Genomic DNA, 24,596 nt, shown 5'->3' with positions numbered 1-24,596 from the left:
CCATTAGAGACCATTTCAACGTGCCAAGTAACTGCATCTTTCAGGACGACTCTGCTCCTTGTCATCCGGTGAAAAGTGTAAGTAGGTACTTCTATAGTTACTTTAGCTTCATTTCTGCATTAGAGGTTCGACAGTAATGTGTTTACATTTGTTACAGGTGAAAAAATGGTTGGAAGAACGGTCCGTTACAACTCTTAGATCGCCAGGAAACAGCCCATACATGAATCCTGTAGAGCAGGAGTGGCCAACTTAATTTGTGATGCGATCTAATTTTTTCCTTCAAAATGTGCCACGATCTCCCATCTCAAAAATTTAATTGCGCAAGGTGCACAAATTGAGGGATGACTGTATATTTAAAATTCGTCGTGATCGACCGAAATTAAATCCGCAATCAACTCGTTGGCCACTCCTGCTATAGAGAACTATTCGCATAGTGTCGAATCTGCAGTTGCCAAAAAGAAACCAAAGACCCTTCTGAACTTCAGGAAGCCATAATTCTTGTTCGGAACCACGAACTATCAGTTGATTATCTTCAGAAATTGATCTTGTCAATGCCTCGATGGCAGATCAGTTTTATGGGAAATCCAAGTTGATAGCTTAATTACCCATCTGTTGAATAGTATGATATCACAATCATGGTTGCAACAATACAAGTATTTCTATTGTTGCAATCCACATTTTCGTGACATTCTATTTTCAGGCTATAGATCCGTTACATTCTGCTATAGATGTTTTCACATCAATAATTTTCTGATCAGTGAAATGAACTGAATGCCACAATGCTATAGCTGAGTGTTCAAAAATGCCAAAGTCAAATGCAGAGCATTGTCAAGAGTATCAAGCAAGCCAACCTAACAAAATAAAGATGTAGGTAGCAATCAGTTTGCAAGAACGACAAAGACTATCGAGATTGCATAAAAGACAAACAGAAAATCAAGCGTTGGATTTAGCAGTATCTTCAACCAGCAATGCCGCTCCGTCCAACAACAGTGTACCCAAAGTGAGTATTAATTATATACAATGGGACATTTCTCCAATTGCGGAGCAGGTGAGTTTAAATGATCAGGCTTCGTTTCCATACACAAACTACTATTTACATAAGAATGTGCATTGAGAGTTTGAAAGGAGATTTATGAAAAACGGTTTCTGTTCTCTATGCTACATATGCGATTCGAAAATGATAGAAAGAAACCATCTGCTAAAGATACACCATTGATGTGCACTGCATTTCCCGATTTTGAAGTCAACAGGATCCTTGTTTGTTTGTTTGTTATTTGGTTTTTAGGAGCATTAGCAGCTAAGGCCATATTGCTCCGGGGATATGCTGTGGTCATTCCCTGACCTTTCCGCATCCTCCGTATTTGGTGGTCACAGGCTCGAACCCCGGTCTAATCAAGAAACTTGTGCTATGCACTGTCGCTCCTGCCCACCTAGCTAGGGAGGTGCCAGAATCCTTGTGTGTAATTGCTGCAGAGAATTACTTAAGAATAGCACCATTCCAGTGCTATCTAATTGTCAAACAGCTTTGTCTACTCAGAAATACCATCATATTCACCGGAGTTGGATTTAGTGACAGAGAGGCATATTTCTTCTCGCTTACTGTTCATGCAAATAAGGTGCCTGAGATGCACATATGGACAAATTGGCATTCTCGACCAAGTGATCAATGTACCTGTTTCAGTCATCACAGTGGTCCATCACTTGCCAACGAAAATTGATGATGATCATTGTATAAACATGCATATAAAACACAAGAAAATGCACAAGGTGAGCTATTTGATCGGGTTAGTAAGAAAGCGAGTGGTAAAGCATGGCTTCTATATTTGGTCAACACGCTTCTCTGTCGATTGTATCAAATCACGATAGAGCACTCATTCTTTGATGACAGTCACATGGAAATTAATTTAGCTAAAAATAAGCAATGCATTTCTGTTCAAAGAAAGTCTCAATGCCCCCACATCAAACATTGTGGAGCAAGGATAAATATCTTAGAATCGCCCCAAGAGAAGCTAAAGTACCGCAGTGCCTATTGTTTGACGAGCACACAGAGGAACTGTCCTTTCCCAGCATTTATCTTGGGCAATTGAGAACATTCAGAGAGAATTTACAATTGACTCTGTTCATCAAGTCTACTGACTAGGTTAGTGGGAGTCAGATGTGTTCAAAGCTGCTAAGTGGATTTTCTTATTTATTGATATGAAATTATTGTTTTTCTAAAACTTTTGATTTAAATTTAGTAGTATAGCATTATTTTGTGATTTTATGATTAATCTGGTGTATTTATTCTTTACTCGGCCTTGTAATTGCATAAAAGTATCAGTAAGGGTATCAAATCCACGTGTTACAAGTTGCAGCTCCACTGAACGAGACGTTTTTTAGCCATATTTAGCCGCTTTACTGACCAATTGTTACATAAAATTATTTTCTATAAGTAGCTTATAGACCTAGTCAGAATCCTTAGTTTATTCTGAATTGAGACAGTGAGATTTGGAAGTTAATTAATACTTAAGTGTCCATAGATTTACCATTCGTAACTTGCCTCCATTGTTATATGACACAACGTATATCCCGAACTAGATAGTTTAAGCTTAGTATAGTATATAATATAATATTGTCATTTAATCGGTAAAATCTATTAATTTTGCTAAATTTCGTTGTCACTTAAATTGTACTTTTAACTAAATACATATAACGACTTAGATACAAACGTAACATAATTAATTAATGCATAACTTGATACGGAAGTTATATAAATGTAACTCGTAGATAATACTCGATACTGAAAAATATATATAGCGTTATAACTGTGTTGGGATACAAGTTCATGGTTATAATTTTGTACTGAAATTGAAATTTTATTGAAATTAAATCGAAATCATGACTCAGACCAGAGCAGCAAAGCAAAAGGCTCAAGCTAATGGAAGTGCTGTGGCTCAGGGGAGAACTGAGGGTGACAGTTGCCCTCTGTATCACAGCCTTTTAAAATGCACTGCTTGCATGATGTTTGTGGAGCAATCGGGTATTGGAAATGATATTGCCAAGGGGGGATGTCTTTGTGTGTGCACAATGCAAGGATTGTAACGAAATCAGGCGACAACTCAGCGTTGTTATGGGCCTATATGAGAGCTTGAAGGAGAGGGTGGATCCCCTCGAAGGATCTAAATTGAGGGGCCCATTAGGCTCTCAGCTCCCCACATCAATGTCTGAGCTTGCACTTGGTCATCACGCAACACAGCGGCAACCCCCAAGGCAGAATACACTGGTCCCACAGGAACTAGTAATTGTTGGTGACTCTATTGTCAGAGAAACGGGGAACATGTTTTGTAAAAAGGATAGGTGGAACAGGACCAGGGTATGTCTGCCTGCCAGTGGCAAAGGCTGATGATGTTGTAGAGCAGATATCATCTTTTAAGGGCACAAAAGGTGATATAGTTGTACACGTTGGCACTAAGAGTAGGAGAGAGTAGGAGACCGGCAGAATTACTTAACAAGTACAGGTCACTGTTGAAAAAAAGCCGTAAATTAGGGTTGAATTTGAAAGTGTCTGCAATTCTGCCCAGACACGATAGCAGGAAGTATATGATGAGAACCTTGTCGATCAATTCAGCCCTAGAATGTTTGTGCAAGGCTCAAGGGGTAGAATTTTTTTCAGCCTGGTCTGTACTTGTTAACAGGACAGACTGCTTCTACAGGGATGGAATTCACTTAAATAGAAAGGGTGTAAGAATATTTGCTGATGCTATCGAGGCAGTGTTAGGTGGGTCAGAAAACTACTAGCTTGGGGGGGGATACAAGGACTAATAGATTAACAGTAGCCACTGGCAGAGGTGAAAGTGATTCTTGCACTGCTTCTATTGGAATGAGCAGAAGCCTGGAAAACAAGATGCAGGATATTTCAGAGACTGCTGGGAGTCATTGTGATACAAGTAAACACATGGGTTGTGTTAGGATAGCTAAGAATAGGAACAGATGCATGTATATTTGTGTGTACACCAATGCTAGGAGTTTGGTAAATAAATTTGATGAATTTGAGGTATTCCTCAAAACATCAAAGGCGGATATTGTTGGGATATCACAGACGTGGTGTCGCACAGATATAAGGAATGCAGAACTGGAATTTGGGGAGTACAATGTGTACAGAAAGGATAGACAGAATAGGAAGGGAGGAGGAGTTAGGCTATTAGTTAAGAAACGCATAAAATTCAAGGAAGTGAAGCCAGTCAACATCGCTGGACAGTGCAGTGTCGAGTCAGTTTGGTGTGACATAAGCATTGGGAGATCAAAATTGAGAGTAGGAGTGTGCTATAGGCCTAATGACTCTGATGAGTATAATAAGAAACTGTACAGGGAAATAGAGTGGGCCAGTAAATCAGAGAGTCTTATAATGGGGGATTTTAATTTATCAGATATTGACTGGAATTTGTGGGTTGGTCACTCACACACTAGCAAGGTTTTTGTGGATTTATTGGATGATTGTTTTCTACATCAGCATATTCAGGAGGAAACTAGAGGGAGTAATACTCTTGATTTGATTATTAGTAGTGATTCTTCATGCATTAAGAATCTGCAGAAAAAGGAACCACTAGGTGGCAGTGATCACAGTGTGCTGAAGTGGGATTTACACAAAGAGGTAACTACTATCAGGGGTAACTACTACTATCTACTATTTAGAAAGGCTTTTGATGCTGTTGCACATGGAAGACTTCTGCACAAATTGGAGCAGTGTGGCATTGGAGGCAAATTGCTGCTATGGATAAAGGAGTGGTTGAGGGGGAGAAGACAGAGAGTGGTAATCAATGGACACTGCTCATCGTGGACTAATGTTATTAGTGGAGCCCCTCAGGGGTCAGTGTTGGGTCCATTATTGTTTTCTGTATTTATAAATATTATTGATGATGGTATATCAAGCTTAATGTCCAAGCCTGCAGACGATACAAAGGTTGGCAGGGTTGTTAAGGACACTACTGATGCTATGCTGCTGTAACAGGATCTGGAAAGGTTGAGCAGATGGGCTGAGAGGTGGCAAATGAAGTTTAACATTGACAAATGTAAAGTACTCTATATGGGAAACAGCAACCCCAGAGCAACGTATCAACTCTGTGGTACTACACTGACAGTGGTAGAGAATGAAAAGGACCTGGGGGTAATTGTGCAGGCAGATATGAAGTTCTCTGAGCAGTGCAGACGGGCTGCAAGAGTAGCTCATGGTGTCTTGTCAATGATATACAGGAATTTTTCAAGCAGGGATAAGGATGTGATTATTTCCTTGTATAAGGCAATGGTCAGGCCACACCTTGAGTACTGTATACACGTCTGGAGGCCTTATTTCAAGAAGGATGTAGAGCTGCTGGAACAAGTACAGAGAAGGGCAACAAGATTAGTGAATGGAACAATGGGTTGCTCTTACAAAGAAAGGCTTAAGTTTTGCAAATTACAGTGTCTGGAGACTAGGCACCATCATGGTGATCTGATAGAGGTGTATAAAGCCTTGAATGGTTTGAGCATGCCCAATGCTGATGGGATTCTTCCTCTTGCTCAGAATAATCACTTGAGACGGCATAAATTAAAATTGAGGAAAGACAGATGCAGGATAGATGTGCGGAAATTTGCCTTTAGCTAGCAGGTAGTTGGTTGTTGGAACAGACTTCCATCCCTTGTTGTGGAAGTTGATAGCCTAAATAAATTTAAGGCTCAGCTGGATAGGTATTTCGAAAGTGTAAGTGGTTTTTTTTTTTTTCTTTTTTTTTTTTTTTTGCTGATGCTGCATAAGCTTGCTTTCTTGCATCATATGCCTCTACTAATGCTAAAATGCTAATAATGGCAATGAGTGAGCTCAGATGATCTGATTGACACAGTGTTAATCCATATAATCTTTACATAGCAGTGAAGATAATGAGATTGAGAACAAGAGACTCTTTTCTAGTGGCCTTCAAATACATAGGTAAAGATACAAAACCGATCCTTGAGCAAGTTTAATCCAAAGAATACATTAACAGCTCTATTGAAAACAATTTGGCCTTCCTAAGGACAATTCCTAACTCTACTTACTACTGGGCTCAACGTAAATGCGATCTATTCGCTCTGATTAGACAGCTCGGTAAACCTACAATGTTCTTGACTCTGAGTGCTAATGAAATTGGCTATCGACGCTAACTCACTAACTTTGATTTGGTACGTCATTTCCGAATATGATGTCAGAGACGTAATTTCTGCTGTATACAGGGTGTCTCAAAAATATTGGTACAAACGTTTAGGGGCAGTAGGTAACATCTAAAGGAATGTGGATCGCATAGGAACCCATAACCAGAAACGTCACGGGAAAGTAGTAGCAGAGGCACCAGAAGCAGAAATGACACAAGACAGTAATTAGTGGCTGTTGTTGTTTGTTGTTTGGTTTTTTTTTAGGAGCATTAGCAACTAAGGCCATATTGCTCCAGGATATGCGGTGGTCATTCCTTAACCTTTCCGCATCCTCCGTATTTGGTGGTGACGGGCTCGAACCCCGGTCTAATCAAGAAGCGTGTGCTACGCACTGCTGCTCCTTTCCACCTGGCTACGGAGGCGCCGTAATTAGTGGCAAACATTTATTTGATATGATATTAACAATGGAGTATGAGATGGATGCATTTCATGATATTACAACAGATGCTCGAAGGTTCCACCATGAGACGCGATGGGTGCGTGACACCGACGCAGCATGGATAGATGGACACGGTCGAACACATCTGGAGTTTCTTTGACAGTAGCAGCAGCGCAGACAAGTCTCGCCTCAAGATCCATTTCCGTCTCCACAGGCGATTCATACACAATAGATTTGTGTATGAAAGAAAGAAATCAAGGCTCGATAAATCTGATGAGTGTGGGGGCCAGGCAACAGATCCGCCATGACCAATCCATCAACGCCCAAAACACCTTTTCATATGGTCACAAACACACCTTCCGTAATGGGCAGGCACCCCGTCATGTTGAAACCAAATATTGTGTCTCACATTTGCTGGAACATCGTCAAGTAACCCTGGTAGAACTTCTTCAAGAAAGATCCGATATTTAGCGGAGTTCATGCGGAATGGTAACAGGTACGGGCCAACTAAGCAGTCACCGACCATACCTGCCCACACATTTATTGCGAAGCGATGTTGTGCTGCATGGGGGCGCACACCGTGTGTGTTGTCGTGAGCCCACACATGAGCATTGTGCTGATTGAATAAGCCTTCCCAAGTGAAATAAGCCTCATCCGTGAACAAAACATAGGCTAGAAAATTCAAGTCTTGTTGAACACTTTCTTGGAGAAACCACTGTGCAAAAGCCACACGTGCAGGATGATCTTGGGGGAGCAGTAACTGCACCCTTTGGAGATGAAAGGGGTGTAAGGAATTGTCGTGCCAGACCTGCTGTACACTGCAACGAGACACTCCTAAGGCAGAGGCAACGGCACGTGTGCTGGTAGTAGGATTATTCTGGATGGCATTCAACGCACTTTTTTCCATGGCAGGAGTTCGCATTGAACGTGGTCTGTCCGCACTACTCCTGTTACCTCTAAATGACCCATAATCGCACAAATTTTGATGCACACGTGCAAACAAACAATGGTCCGGTACATGTCTGTCTGCGAAGCGTTCTCCATAAATTCGTTGAGCAGCTCGTCCATTGCCCTCTACTAATCCATACACTAGGTGCATGTCTGCCAGCTCACAGTTCGTATATCGATGCATGCTCTTCATGCGGCGACTACTGCTTGAATGAGTAAACCAGAAATTTTCCCTCTCGCGAACTGATGAACAGCTCCGACTTACGGTGACATTTCCAGTTATGGGTTCCTATGCGAGTCACATTCCTTTAGATGTTACCTACCTCCCCTAAACATTTGTACCAATATTTTTGAGACACCCTGTATTTGAGGCTAGCACACCAACTTTTTTTCAGTACATCATATCCAGAATGATGTCGTTTCCGCATCGTAAAAAAACCATGAGAAATTGGTTTTACTACAGTCTGAAATTTAGTAGGGGCGGCCAAAGATGTTTTCACATCAATAATCTAGGGATAATTATATGTTCTGACATGACATTTTCTGAGCAGTGTAGACAGCTGATAGGACAGCACATATGATCCTGTCATTGATGAATTTGCCAGTAAGGACAAGGAGCTGATTATACAGGTCTGGAACCCTGATTTTAAGAAGATGTGAAATCGGTGGAATGTGTTCAAGGAAGAGCAACAGTAATATAGGAATAATTTAATCATTTTCACATATATTTTACATATATTTTCGCTTTTGCAGTGATTTAACTGCTCATATGTATTTATGTGCATTTTGATAGCATTAAAGTAATAAAACACATTAATTAAAGAAGGCTCCTTTATTTTCATTTCTAGACTAACTTTGATATAACAGTTGGAAGTGAGATTATGGCTATACTTGCACTAACAACAAGCTTAATGGATATGAGGGAACGTTTTAGGAAAATTGTTGTTGCCAGTGACCATTCAGGAAATCCTATTACAGCAGAAGATTTGGTATGTATTGAATTTTTTTACAGATGCATTTTATATCCCCTTTTTTAATCATAAAATTGACAATTGGATTACTGTTATCCTTGACCAGATCATGGTTATCTTAGTTAAATTTTTACAATTGCTTTGAACCTGTTCAGAAATTGGTAAAGCTTCCATATGTCTTAGCAAGAAAGAGTAAAAAAAAAAAAAAAAAAATTCCATTTTATTAATTGCTCTTGGTTATTTAATATATTGTTCTATTACATTTAGTCCTTGAGGCTTGTCAGAGGTTCTCTTGGATATGACAAGCTAATGCTTGCTACCTGTGAGGCTAGAATGCTAATTGAACTAATATTCAATCCACTTGGGAGTCAAGTGGACTGAATTTCTCTGAAGTCAGTCATTCTGTAATAATTAAATCCTCTGCCAGCACCTTCACAATGGTGGGACTGTTAGTAACCCTGGGTATAACCTCTGAAATGCTATACCTAATATACTAGAGGTGACCACACCCAGGTGTGAACCAACCACACAGAGGAATATAGCCTCTCTGTGTTAGCAGGCAGTACTATGTGGTAGATGACGCTCATCACCCATTGCAATACCACCACTATGCTTATTGCTTATTGGAGGCTTCAAGTGGTGAAGCTCATATTTTGTCTCCAGAGCAAAGCTGTGGCAAACCCCATCTATTCCATCATGCAGTATGATTGATAGTTTTTGAAGTTTATGGTAGGATCATGGCAAGATCCAAGCTTCCTTACATTTTGAGGTATAGCTCTAAATCAGTGTTGGCAGGCCAGCAACCAGATAATCCACTGGACTGAACCTATTTGTAACTCTCAAGGAGGCATCTGGATCAGCTAGTGTTTAATCTCACTGCTTCTACTCCACCAGAAGTGACTGGAGGGAGCCCAAGTAGTGTGTGTGCGGGACATTGCCATGGCCACATTATATCAAGGAGCTGTATATACAAGATGTGGCTATTAAATAGTGAGACTGTGAAATAAAATAAATATAATGAAATATTTCATACCTTACAATTATCTCCTTCAAAATAATTGCCTTGAGCTTTTATACACTGTTCCATATGTTCCTTCCAAGCACAGAAACTTTTCTGTAAACCATTTTAACACTGGTCGTTTTTTTTTTTTTTTTTTTTCTGAATATCTTCACTGGACTGAAAATGGATTTCCTTAAGTACACTTTTCAGTTTAGGAAAGAGAAAAAAAGGGGCTGTCCTTCCACAGTTCAGGTCTCTTTCTTCGAATTTTTTCACACAGCCTTGTCAGAACTTCAGCGTAATGTGTTTGATTGACAGTCTGATTTGGTGGGAGACATTCAGCAATAATAATTCCTTTAATATTGAATAAAACAAGAAGTATGGTTTTCATTTTTGGTGTAATGAAGGTCACTGCTTGTTTACATTATTTACATCATTTATTTATACAATAAATTTGTTTAAATAAATTTACCTTTTTACTTGATTTTTTAATGTTACAACATTAACAACCTGTTAATGCTGCATAATTGGCATGGGAACTTGATTCCTTGACTAAAATTAAACCAAAAACATTCTGAACAGTTTTTCTATCCGACACTTATGTAATGAGGTTTTTTATTTTAAGGAGAAATTTTTACTATTTCATTAATATTTTAACAAAAAGTTAAAAGACTGATATCACATCCAGGCCGAGCAAGTTGCATTGAAAAGGCAGTGAAAAAAGATATTTCCATGCAAATACTAAATGTGTCATGATATGTAAAGCCATATTCTTGACAGCAATTAACATATCAACTGTTTAAAATGTAAAAAGAGAAAAATTGGGTGTAAACAAAGGAAGAATTAACCCTGGCAAAATAGAATATGTGGCTATAACATGTACCTCATACTGGAACAGTGTCAAAGAAGTGCATATGGTGCCACCCGTGCATACTTGCAACAGTACCAAGGCCAGTGGCATTCTAACAACAATATCATCAGGCAACTTGAAAAGCTGTTAAGGAGTGGTTGCATCATACTTACTTACAATTGATGCAAGCAAGAAATGGACAAAATAAAACTCCTATTTAATATGCATTATTTACAAGTTATTGACAAAATTAGGTATGACTTCTGCATATATAAGTATTGTACTTATGCCCTAATTAATACAAAGTAAGGCCATCAGTTTTAACTTCTTTATGTTACTGGTGCAGATGTTTGATATGGAAAAAGCATTGGCATGTGACAACTAGCACAGATATATTAGCTCAACAGTAAGGATTGGACTATACCCCACCATTCACTACATTATGAGGGGAGGTTGTTCACGCCTCTATCGCATAGTGAAAGTGATAGAGGTGTGATAGATTGTTCACACCTCTGTCACTTTCACTATGTTCAAGAACCCTTGCCTGTAGATTATGAACATTGTGTTCTGCTGAGTGAGTTCTGCAACAATTCACCAGCAAACAATTTTGTAGGCACATCTGTGGACTGATGAAGCATTCTTCACACGAGAGGGCATTTGTTCTGTTACAACATGCATTATTGGATTGGTTTGTTTGATTTTTTTTTTATTGCCGTAATATGGCAATAAAAAAAAATCAAATCAAAAAAGTAGGGCATTATTGGCGGGTATAAATCTGCATGTTGCCTCTCTGTGATAGTTTCAGCTTTATTGGGGTATCAGTATATGAGCCAGTATCTTTGGAGACAAAATTATAAACCTTATCTAATTCCTAATTATCTGACTGAGGAGCATTAAGTCCAGGAGTGGAAATTGCTTTTCAGAACTAGTGGACACTTTGTTTATTAAAAAAAGTAAGAGATTACCTCAATCTTTTTCGTGGAATGCTTCCAGTCAATTCTCTCCAAATGTAACGAATAAAAAAACGAAAAAAACGAATTAATGAATTCCCTCACTCATAGAGATACGACCAAATTTGACGCGCAACAAAATGGAAAGCCGAGAGCCCCAACCTGACCCCGAAACACATCAATCCATCAGAAGCAGTTTTAAATAATTAAAACCGCTTCTCATAATAAATAATTAAGATCACGATTAAAAAGATTAAAACCGCAATTAAAATTTGGATGAACACTCAAATTAAATGAAAACTGCCACCTCCGTAGCCAGGTGGGCAGGAGAAGTAGCGCGTAGCACACGCTTCTTGGTTAGACCAGGGTTCGAACCTGTGACCACCAAATACGGAGGATGTGGAAGGTCAGGGAATGACCACTGCATCCAGCCCAGATAAAGGATGAGGGTTGGCATCAGGAAGGGCATCCAGCCGCAAAAATTTCATGCCAAAACAATAAAAACACTGACCCCATATATAGTGGGAAAAGGCGAGGACAAAAAAAAAAAAAAAAAAAACCTCAAATTAAACTAAATGCACAGCTGTTTCCCTTCCTTAAGCAGACCACGCTTTTTGGCTGATCATCGTGTTCACAGGATGGGAATATTGCGAAGTGTTTGTGTGTGTGTATTTGGCTCTTAAAATAGAGAGATTATTTGTATTGATGCGTGCGTAAAAAAGACCAGAAATCCGAAATTGGGTAAGGATGTCGCACATTGATAGAATTTTCATGTAGTTTCATTTCAAGCATTTCAGCGATCAATAATTTTATGTAATTGTGTTGTATGTTTAAAATTTGCGCTTCATTGAATAGGAATACGTGACCATCACTGACCGCATGAAAGGCCAACTCCAGGGCGTTTGCATGCGATGTGCAGACGGAAGCAGCATGTTGCTTGACACGTAAACCTAAAGTACAGCGAGTGGGCCCCCTTGTACGATGAATCACACTAACTACACAAAATCTTGTATACAAGATTTCGTGTGCCGAGCAAGAAGGAAGAACTGTGTGATTTTTTAATATATTATGGAGCTTCTTCATGGGCCTAGCTATAATTTTGAATTCAGTATTTCTAAAGAGTTTATTGAGCTGCTTGTACCATTGTTCGACGTGGTATGGAAATAGTGTTTTTATTGGTTTTATTAATGGGTATCGTATTCGCTTTTTTTATTTTTAGCCTGTAATCTGCTGATTACAGGCTAAAAAACACTTTATTTCCATACAGTACTGGGGATATGTCTGTACAATGGTACAGGCATATCCCCTGTAAAAAATTCAATAAACTGTTTAGAAATACTGAATTCAAAATTATAGCCAGGCCCATGCAGAAGCTCCATAATATATTAAAAAATCTTCCTTCTTGCTCGGCACAGGTAAATTATCTTGTATGCAAGATTTCGTGTAGTCAGTGTAATTCATCGTACGAGGGGTCCACTCGCTGTACTTTAGATTTACGTGTCAAGCAACATGCCGCTTCGTCCGCTGAAATGCGTCAGAGTTGGCCTTTCATGCGGTCAATGATGGTCACGTATTTCCTTTCAATGAAGCAAAAATTTTAAACATACAACACAGTTACATAAAGTTATTGATTGCTGAAACGCTTTAAGTGAAACTACACGAAAATTCTATCAATGTGCGACGTCCTTACCTAATTTCGGATTTCTGGTCTTTTTTACGCATGCGTCAATACAAATAATCTCTCTGTTTTAAGAGCCAAATACAGACACAAACACTTCACGATATTCCCATTCTGTGAACATGGCGATCAGCTGAAAAGCGTGGTCTGCTTACGGAAGGGAAAAACATTTCATTTAATTTGAGTGTTCATCCAAATTTTAATTGTGATTTTAATTATTTATTATTGGAAGCGGTTTTAATTATTTATTCTGACACAATGTCTTCTCACACTCGTGGTCTTGCTGCGGTGGTTTGATGCATTCCGGGGTCGGGTTGGGGCTCTCGGCTTTCAATTCCGTTGCGCGTCGAATTTGTCGTATCTTTGTGAGTGAGAGAATTCATTAATTTGTTTTTTTTTCATTACATTTGGAGAGAGTTGACTGGAAGCACTCCACGAAAAAGATTGAGGTAATCTCTTGCTTTTTTTTATATATATTGAAAAATCGTGGAAGTTATTGAGCCTTGCAGCTCTGAAATGTTTTACACTTTGTTTATGTACAGGGTTGTTAAAATTAAAGTATTCCTATGTAGAGGACTCTGGAGGGAGTTCTAAGGCTCGTACTGCAGAGAAATTTGGACAACAAGTACAATAAAGAATGCACTTACCATTTATTGGAAAAAAAAAATTAGTTACAAAAATTGTCACTGTATGGTGCTGTGTCACTGTATGGCGCATAACTGTCTTAGTTACGATTATGCAAATAACTTACATTATTTGTATAATCGTAAGTTATTGCCACATCACCACTACTCAGGTCTACCATACTGTATAAAAGCAAAGCAGTCTCTTGAAAATCATACAATAGATGTTTGCCTGCACTACAGCAGCAAAGCCAACAACGTTGCAGGAAAAGGCACTATCAGTGAAGCTGTACTATCAGAACAGCAACAATGCAGCTTCAGCTATCAGAGAATTCCAGCGTCAGAAGCGCATAAGGCCCACATGGATCTATGACTGTTTGTGCTGTCCACAAAATGATTGTGAAATTTGAAGCAACAGGACATCTTGTTGTTCCACCAGGTAGAGGTTGAAAATGAGTGGACTCCTCTTGTGTTGAAGATGTGGCTATGGCTGTCATGGATTTATTAAGTCAATCTCCATGTCGTAGTGCAAGTGTGCCAGCTGTTTCTCGTGAAGTGGACATGCCGTATTCCGCTGTAAGGGTAGCAATGTGTCAGGTGCTGCGGTACTATCCTTACAAGATGCACGTGCTACAGCAGCTAAAGCATGGCAATGCAGATACTCGTTTCACATGCGCACTTCAGTTTCTGGCACGAATGAGAGTGGATATCACTTGGCTGTGGAACATCCTTTGGAGCGATGAAGCCCACTTCTGCTTAAATGGACGAGTGAATATGCCCAACTGTCACATTTGGGCAACAGAAAACCCTTGAGTTATCCAAGAGGTCCCGTTGCATTCTCCAAAAGTGACAGTGTGGTGTGGATTTACGGCCACATTCATGATTGGGCCATATATTTTTGAACAGGTAACACTGAGTGGACTCACACCTGTTCCGTCACTGGAAAGCGATATTATGAAATTTTTGCAAATTTTGCAATCCCAGAGCTGCAAAAACATGAGGGCCTTCGGGATACCATATTCATGCAAGATGGTACGCCACTATACCACCCCACACCCACCATTGTGTCCAAAGATTGTTAAGGCAACACTTTACAGATGTATGGGTCATCAGCCGTTGTTTCCAGGCATCTTGGCCACCCCAATCACCGGACCTCACCCCATGTGACTTCTAGTTGTGGGGTTTTTTGAAGAACTAGGTGTATTGGGAAGAATGTCAAACTCTGGCAGATCTGAAGGACAGCATCACACGTCATGTTCTGGCTATTCCAGTTGAGATGATGTTCTGATGTAGCATTAGCATTAGCATTAGTAGAGGCATTTGATGCAAGAAAGCAAGCTTATGCAGCATCAGCCAAAAAAAAAAAAAAAAAAAACCACTTCCACTTCACCCCTCTGTTCGTTCAAAATACCTGTCCAGCTGAGCCTTAAACTTATTTAGGCTATCACCCTCCACCACAAGGGATGGAAGTCTGTTCCACCAACCAACCACCCGCTGGCTAAAGGCAAATTTCCGCACGTCTATCCTACATCTGTCTTTCCTCAATTTGAATTTATGCCCTCTCAGGTGATTTTTCTGAGCTAGAGGAAGAATCCCGTCAGCATTGAGCATGCTTAAACCATTCAAGGCTTTATACACCTCTATCAGATCACCTCGCTGGTGCCTAGTCTCCAGACACTGTAATTTGCAAAACTTAAGCCTTTCTTCGTAAGAGCACTCCTTTGTTCCATTCACTAATCTTGTTGCCCTTCTCTGTACTCGTTCCAGCAGCTCTACATCCTTCTTGAAATGAGGCCTCCAGACCTGTATACAGTACTCTAGGTGTGGCCTGACCATCACCTTATACAATGGAATAATCACCTCCTTATCCCTGCTGGAAAAATTCCTGTATATCATTGAACTTCATATCTGCCTGCACAACCACCCCCAAGTCCCTTTCATTCTCTACCACTGTCAGTGTTGTACCACAGAGTTGATACGTTGCTCTGGGGTTGCTGTTTCCCCTATGTAGTACTTTACATTTGTCAATGTTAAACTTCATTTGCCACCTCTCAGCCCATCTGCTCAACCTTTACAGACCCTGTTGCAGCAGCATAGCATCAGTAGTGTCCTTAACAACCCTGCCAACCTTTGTATAGTCTACAAACTTGGACATTAAGCTTGATATACCATCATCAATATTATTTATAAATACAGAAAACAATAATATACCCAACACTGAACCCTGAGGCACTCCACTAATAACATTCGTCCACGATGAGCACTGTCCATTGATTAACACTCTCTGTCTTCTCCCCCTCAACCACCCCTTTATCCATAGCAGCAATTTCCCTCCAATGCCACACTGCTCCAATTTGTACAGCAGTCTTCCATGTGCAACAGTATCAAAAGCCTTTCTAAGATCCAAGAATATAATATCAAATTATTCCCTGCATCCAGTTCTTTTGTGACTGCATCATAGTATCCAATCAAGTTGGTCAGGCAAGTAAAAAAAAAAAAGTAAAGTGCAGCCATTATCAACCCACTGCAGGGTGGAAGCCTCCTCAACAATTCATGCTGAGGGAAATGGACCATAATCTGCCACGCTGGTCCAGTGCGGGTTGGCAGATCGACCGTATTCAGCAGGCAGGGGCTTGAACCCCGGTCTACTCAAAGAGCGTGTGCTACTGCACTCCCGCTCCTGCCCACTCGGCTACGGAGCAAGACTTCCCCTTAACAAAACCATGCTGTGTCTGAGCTATAACTGAAGTCTTGTCTAAATGATCCTGCAGTGCTTCTTTAACCAGTGCCTCCATTAATTTTCCTGGAACAGAAGTTAAGCTCACAGGTCTATAATTACTTGTTTCAGCCTTTGATCCTCCTTTGTGAATTGGGGTCACATTTGCACATTTCCAGTCTATGGGTACCTCCCCTGAGTCCAAGGAAGCTCTCATAATTATGGCTAAGGGTTTGCTTACTTCCTTTGCTGCCTCCTTTAATATAACTGGATAGATCCCATCCACCCCGGGTGCCTTTCTTGTGTTTATCTTCAACAGTTTCTCCTCCACTTTACTCCCAGTTATTTCAAGATTCTGTAGCTTACTGCTAGAGTTCAATACACCTCTGGCATTCCCCTCGCTGAATAACTCCTCATGTGTGAATGTCGATGCAAAATATTCATTTAGTTTGTTAGCTACCTGAGCAGGATCATCAACAGTTGACCCATCAATATCAAGTGGACCAATCTGATTCATCCCCTTCCTTCTAGAGTTTACATAAGTAAAGAACTCTTTGCTGTTTTTCTTTGCATCCCTTGCCAAGGATTTCTCGTAATCTGCCTTCGCCTGCCTAACCTCCTTTGTAACTTGGTTGCATATCAACTTGTATCTATCATAGGCTTCTGTGTCATGTGTTAATTTGTATGTATCCCATGCATTTTTCTTCTCTGCCATATGCCTCATTAGTTCATCTGACATCCATTTTGGCCTAAACCTTGAACAATATTTCTTAGTTGGTATGTAAAGCCTAGTAGCTTCCAAGATAAGTTCTTTGAATGCTTCCCATTTTGAATTTGCTGTTGGTAACATCATCAGTTGGTCCCACTGTATAGAATTTAAATACTGTCTCAGTCCATCGTAGTCGCCTTTACGGAAGCAATAACCCTTCCCTTTACCCCTAATGGTAGTTACCTCTTTGAGTAAATCCCACTTCAGCTCACTGTGATCACTGCCACCTAGTGGTTCATTTATCTGCAGATTCTTAATGCATGAAGAATCACTGCTGATAATCAAATCAAGAGTATTACTCCCTCTAATTGCCTCCCGAACATGCTGATGTAGAAAACAATCATCCAATAAATCCACAAAAGCCCTGCTAGTGTGTGAGTAACCAGCCCCCAAAATCCAGTCAATATCTGGGAAATTAAAATCTCCCATTATAAGACACTCTGATTTACTGGCCCACTCTATTTCCCTGTACAGTTCCTTATTATACTCATCAGAGTCATTAGGCCTATAGCACACTCCTACTCTCAATTTTGATCTCCCAGTGTTTATGTCACACCAAACTGACTCCACACTGCACTGTCCAGCGATGTCGACTGGCTTCACTTCCTTGGTTTTTATGTGTTCCTTAACTAATAGCATAACACCTCCCCCCTTCCTATCCTGTCTATCCTTTCTGTAGACGTTGTACTCCCCAAATTGCAGTTCCGCATCCCTTATATCTGTGTGACACCACGTCTCTGATATCCCAACAATATCTGCCTTCGATGTTTTGAGCAATACCTCAAACTCATCAAATTTATTTACTAAACTCCTAGCATTGGTGTACACGCAAGTATACCTGCACCTGTTTCTATTCTTAGCTACCCTAACACAACCCATGTGTTTACTTGTGCCGCAATGGCTCCCAGCAGTCTCTGAAATACCATGCATCTTGTTTTTCAGGCTTCTGCTCATTCTAATAGAAGCAGTGCAAGAATCTCTTTCACCTCTGCCAGTGGCTACTGTCAATCTATTGGTCTTTGTCTCCCCCCAAGCTAGCAGTTTTCCGACCCACCTAACACTGCCTCGATAGCATCAGCAAATATTCTTGCACCCTTTCTATTTAAGTGTATCCCATCCCTGTAGAAGCAATCTCTCCTGTTAACGAGTACAGTCCAGGCTGAAAAAAATTCTACCCCTTGAGCCTTGCACAATCTTTCCAGGGCCGAATTGATCGACAAGGCTCTCATCATATACCCAACCCTGTAGAAAATGCTGTTCTTCGAATGGAAACTGTTGTTTACCAAAATGGAGAACACATTGAACAACTGTGGAAATACAAATCAAGTGATTTGTATTGCCACGATGCCGTGCAGTGACAAATTTTGTAACTAAATTTTTTTCCCAATAAATGGCAAGCGCATTCTTTATTGTACCTGTTGTTAAAATTTCTCATCAGTACAAGCCTTGGAACTCACTCCAGAGCCCTCTGCTTAGGGATACTTTAATTTTAACAACCATGTAGTTCTAGAAAGATATATCAACTCCCGATATACAGTTTCAACTTGCATTTTTAATATCTAAACTGTCTAAATTCAAGTTATTACTAATAATTGTTATTATAGGTACTGTTCTTGAATTTAAAAAGTAAACTATGTTCAGAATGCTGCTATAGTCATATAATTTTGTATTTGTCTCCTCAGTGCAAGGACACAGTAAAATGCAGTGTCTTAAAACATTTGATAAGCTGCTGAGTCATAAAAATTTTGAAACTCAATCAAACTATATGGTTTTGATAACATCATAGTACCTGAGTAATTAAAGTAATTTGTTTGTACAACATACTTTGTATAATGTATCAACTTTATTAGATTTAATAAAAAAAAAAGCCAGTGGTTGCATAAACACTTCCAACATCAAGTACAACATACTTGACCATTTGCTGCTATTGGTTGGAAATGACTGAACTGAAACATAGGAGGCGCCTCTGTAGCCAGGTGGGCAGGAACAGCAGTGCGTAGCGCGCACTTCTTGATTAGACTGGGATTTGAGCTCGTGACCACCAAATACGGAGGATGCGGAAAGGTCAGGGAATTACCACCGCATATCCCAGGAGCAATATGGCCTTAGTTGCTAATGCTCCTAAAAATCAAATAACAACAATAACTGAAACATAGTAGTATTTAGTATTAATGATAGAAAATGATGCAAGAAAGTAAGCTTTTACAGCATCAGACAACAAAAAAAAAAAAAAAAAAAAAAATCTGATTTTACCTATCCATCCCCTCTAATAGTTTGTCCAGTTCTTTCTTGAATTTATTCAAGCTTTCCACTTCCACAACACCAGACACAAGTTTGTTCCAATAATCAACTGCCTGTTGGCTAAAGGCAAACTTTGACATATCTGTTCTGCACCCATCCTTTTTTCAATTTCAATTTATGTCCAATCTTGTGTGTAGTCTTAGCAAGAGGAAGAATCCCTTCAGCATTGAGCTTGCTCAATCCATTTGAAGCCTTAAACAACTCAGTCAGATCGCCTCGCAGGTGCCTAGTCTCCAAATGCTGCAGTTTGCAGAACTGAAGCATTTCTTGCTGGGTGCATCCCTTTGTTCCTCTCACCAATCTTGTTGCCCTTCTGTGTACCCACTCCAGCAGCTATACATCCTTCCAAAAATGAGGCCTCCTGTTCTGTATGCAGTACTCAAGATGTGGCCTGACCATTGCTTTATTGATTGGAATAATCACCTCCTTATCCTTGCTAGCAAAATTCTTGTATATCACTGACAAAACCTCATGTACTGTCCTGGCAGCCTTTCTGCATTGCTCAGAGAATTTCATATCTCACTGCATAATTACCCCCAGGTTTTTTTCGTTTTCACTACTCTGAGTGAAATACCACACAGTTTGTTTATTAATATGGGATTACTGCTGTCCACATGCTGTACTTTTAATTTGTCAATGTTACACCTCAGTTGTGATTTCTCAGCTCAACTGCTTAATTTTTCTAGATCTTGTCATTAACCACCCTACTAACCTTTGTATTATCTGCATGCAAACTTCAAACATTAAGCCTGATTACTGTCATTAACTACCTTGCCAAACTTTATATCATCTGCAAACTTAGACATTAAATTTGCAGATGATACAATATCATTAATAAATCAATCAATATCATTAATAATTACACACTAAAACAATGGACTCAGAACCAAGTCTTGGGAGAATCCACTGATAACGTTAGTCCATGAAGAGCAGTGTCTATTAATAACAACTCTGTTTTCTCCCGCTCCACCATCCCTTTATTCATAACAGTAATTTGCCTTTAATGCCACTCTGTTCCGCTCTGCACAACATACTTTGTACAGAATATTATGTGCAACAAGCGCCTCCGTAGCCAGGTGGGAAGGAGCAGCAGTGCGTAGCACACGCTTCTTGATTAGACCGGGGTTCGAGCCCATCACCACCAAATATGGAAGATGCGGAAAGGTCAGGGAATGACCACCGCATTTCCCGGAGCAATATGGCCTTAGTTGCTAATGCTCCTAAAAACCAAACAAAACAAACAAACAAACAGAATATTATGTGCAACAGTGTCAAAAGCTTTCCTGAAATCCAAATGAAGCCCTTTTTCCCAGCATTTTTGGTGTTTATGAAAATTTCATTTAATCTTTTTGACAACTAGATAAGAAGGAATGCACACATTTTTTCCCCAACTTTTCAGGTTGTTACTAGTTTTTTTATTTTTTTATTCCCATTTTGATTTTATTATTCCTTCACTAACCCAATGTGTAATTTTCTCAACAAGTACTATTTAATAAAAATGGAGTTTTATTTCCTAGTCTCTTTAGTTAACTCTGTAATTTTTTTAAATTTTATAGTGTTCTTAGAGTATTATAATTAAAACTGGTAAAATAAAGAATGCATTTAAAAATAAATTTTTAATTTCAGGGAACATCAGGGGCACTAACAGTACTTATGAAAGATGCTATTTATCCAAATTTGATGCAGACTCTAGAGGTAATTTGCATGAAATTGCAAGTATCATTTCTGATTACAGCAAAAGGAAACATTATTGCAAATAATAAATAAATTTTAAAATTTATTTATATGATTCATTAAGAAATTTCTCTCCTCATGTTGACTTGTAGCTGTTTCTGCTGGCCACTTAATGAAATTAATGTTGAAAATTTTAAGTCTTTTATCACTTGCAACAAATGCAGTACAAGGAAACCTTGTTAATGTTGCTTCATGTAAAATTGCTACAATGAAGAATTGCACATAGGCCTTGGTTAATGGCACTGCTCTCTCTCTCTCTCTCTCTCTCTCTCTCTCTCTCTCTCTCTCTCTCTCTCTCTCTCTCTCTCTCTCTCTCTCTCTCTGTTATATCATTTCTTTTGATACTGGAGCTAACTAAATTTGAGCCTCCCCTATCAGTTTAGTTTCTCTGAAGTCAAGATTTTTAAACATTAAGTTGAGGTAAACATTAAATGAAGCAAATTTCTGTATTATACTTAAAGAATATTTTTAAATATTTTAAGAAGAGCCAGATGAGAATATAAACATAGCTATCCTTGTTTGTGATATGAATGCATTATTGTAAGTCAAGTTCCCATGACAATAAAATTTTCCAGCCATCAACAAATACTTTCTCATTCCATAAATAAATAATAGTATAAGAATTCTTCTATGCTCTATCATCTTAGGATGATAGAGCATAAAAGTGTTTTATGTAATGCTACTGACCAGTGTTCTAAAAATGGGACAGTAATTTATTTCTGCTTATTACTATCAACCTGTTAACAAAATAAATTATCAATAATGCTAAGTCTGTGCTCTCATTAAAAAAAAAAAATAGTAAGTTCTATAAACAGTCATTGTTCTATTTGAAAAATATTGATAAGATATTTTTAGTGAAATTAGTGATAATAGTGAATTTAGAAAGTTTGCAAAACTATGACTACCTATAAAATTTAGCTTGTACTGTAAATATTTTTATTGTTGTAAATGTTTGGTAGATGTATAAGCACACAGAAATCATACTTGAAATGAATTGAATATAGAAAAATTTTTATAAATAATATTTTTAAATGTTCTATAAATATGACAGTGGGGTATTAATGAGTTAATCATGAAATTAAATCATTATTATAGAAATATTAAATGTAAATGTTGTCTGTTGTTTTTGTTGTTGCAGATGTTGCAGGTGTATAACTGGGCTAAATTTTCCATTTGCAAGGAAATAGAGACCATAATTCACCTTATGGGAAGCCTTCTCATACCCACACCTTGTTCTTGATCCACAACCTTTTTTTTTTTTAATTATAAATTTAATTATAATTCTCTATTGCCAAAATCTGGCATAAATAAATAAATAAAATACACAAACACAATTTGCAAACCCTGGCACAGAAAATCATCGGAGGTGTTCAAAGCGTATATAAGAAATGTGTTTTCACAAGGGAAAAGGAATTTTTCAAACAATTAAAATAAGACAGTAAGCGCAGATTCCATCAAATTCCTGTAATAACGGTATAAATAACACATTTCCACAAATCTATAACAGAATCTATACTTTGGTTGGTTTCTATTCTCAATATAATTTTTTTCAGTATGCACCTTTGGTAGTCCATTTTCAAATTCTTGATAATGCCTTGGTCCACACTTTTGCCAACTGTGCATATCACAGTTGGCAAAAGTGTGGAGTCAATATGTGATTGAAACAATGATTAAGAATTGTTTCACAAAAGCAGGCTTTGCTAAAATGCCAAACAACGATGAGAAGGATGAACTGCTACAAGACATTGAGCAATCTTGGGAAGAACTCCAAGCGAGAGGTTTGATCAGTGGACAAATTGTTCTTGCAGAATCTTTAGGAGTTGATAACGATGTTGTAGTAGCTTAATATCCGAGTGGCTCCAACATTTTGGAGAATATTCAAAGAATTAGTGACAATATCGACAATGAGTTGGATGAAAGTGAGGGCAATGAAGGCAATATTAAACTTTCCAAACATGAAATGTTGACAGCATTTGAAACTTTGCATCAGTGCCTTCAGTGTGAAGAAAATGTGCCAGAAAATACATTTGAGTGCTTAAACAAACGCAAACATTTTTATGAAAGATGTACAGTAAAATCCAGTGTACAACAAAAAATAACCAAATATTTTACGACATAATTCTTAAAACTGTACTAATATATTATGAACATCATGTAAGTAGGCATTTCTTAATATGTGATATTAATAAATTGTTTTAAAATGTTAAAAAATTTATTCATTCCCACTTATTTCTGATTTATTTCCCATATTTTCCTATTATACTAGTAGAAGTAGTAGTAGTAGTAGTGACATATGATGCAAGAAAGCAAGTGTATGAGCTTATGCAGCATCAGCCAAAAAAAAATTACACCATTCCCTCCAAATGCCTGTCCAGTTCCTCCTTAAATTTATTCAAACTATCAACTTCCACAACAACAGATGGAAGTTTGTTCCAGCAATTAACCATCCGCTGGCTAAAGGCAAATTTCCGCACATCTATTCTACATCTGTCTTCTCTTAATTTGAATTTATGCCCACGTAGGTTCATAATCTGAACAAGTGGAAGGATCCTATCAGAATTCAGCATGCTCAACCTATTCAAGGCCTTATACACCTCAATCAGATCACCGCGCAGGTGCCTAGTCTCCAGCGACTGCAATTTGCAGAACATAAGCCTCTCTTGGTAAGAGGATCTTTTCATTCCCCTCACCAATCTTGTTGCCCTTCTCTGTACATGCTCAAGCAAATCTACATCCTTCCTAAAATGAGGCCTCCAGACCTGTACGCAGTACTCAAGGCGTGGCCTGGCCATTGCCTTATACAGAGGGACAATCACCTTCTTTTCCCTGCTAGCAAAATTCCTATATATCATTGACAAAACCCCATGACCTGCCCTGGCAGCCTGTCTGCATTGCTCAGAAAACTTTATATCTGACTGCACAATTACTCCCAGGTCTTTTTCATTTTCTACCACCTTAAGTGTAGTACCACATAGTTGGTACGTTTCTCTGGGGTTACTTCTACCCATATGTAGTACTTTGTATTTGTTAAGGTTAATCTTCAGTTGCCACTTCTTAGCCCATCTGTCCAAATTTTCTAGATCCTGTTGCAGTAGCACACTGCCATTAACAACCCTGCCAACCTTTGTATCATCTGCAAACTTCGACACTAAGCCTGATATACCTTCATCAGTGTCGTTGATAAATATACAAAACAACAGTGGACCCAACACCGAACCCTGTGGACTCCACTAATAACATTAGTTATTCTGAATGTTGAATTACTTTATTTTTCATTGTTGGAAAGGTCATATTTCTTTATAACGAATTTTTTCAGGCGAACGATCAATTTCGTTATATGGAGGTCCAACTGTACTTTAAAGTAGTGCTAGTGAACAGTTTAGTGCCATTGCACCATGTTTTTTTCGTAGGGGACAGCCAAAGTAGATAATTGGCATCGTTTTAATTGTATCTCATATTGTGAATGTCTTCACAAT

General features: G+C 38.8%; 1 protein-coding gene across 1 annotated transcript in view; it reads left to right on the top strand.

Moving 5' to 3' along the window:
- Positions 1 to 24,596, top strand: part of pug (pug C-1-tetrahydrofolate synthase, cytoplasmic) — a 329,380-nt gene that overhangs the window by 249,987 nt on the left and 54,797 nt on the right. Inside the window, exons 17-18 of the mRNA XM_090376599.1 lie at positions 8,377 to 8,517; positions 21,013 to 21,081. Of these exons, the coding sequence (XP_090232725.1) occupies positions 8,377 to 8,517; positions 21,013 to 21,081 (210 nt within the window). The remainder of the gene's footprint in view (positions 1 to 8,376; positions 8,518 to 21,012; positions 21,082 to 24,596) is intronic.

Source organism: Mastigoproctus giganteus, chromosome 6 (assembly GCF_048544385.1).
Source record: "Mastigoproctus giganteus isolate SK-2022 chromosome 6, ASM4854438v1, whole genome shotgun sequence".
In the NCBI taxonomy this organism is placed as follows: Eukaryota; Metazoa; Arthropoda; class Arachnida; order Uropygi; family Thelyphonidae; genus Mastigoproctus; species Mastigoproctus giganteus.
Note: the sequence above shows the minus strand (reverse complement) of the source record. Positions and strands in the feature narration are given on the sequence as shown.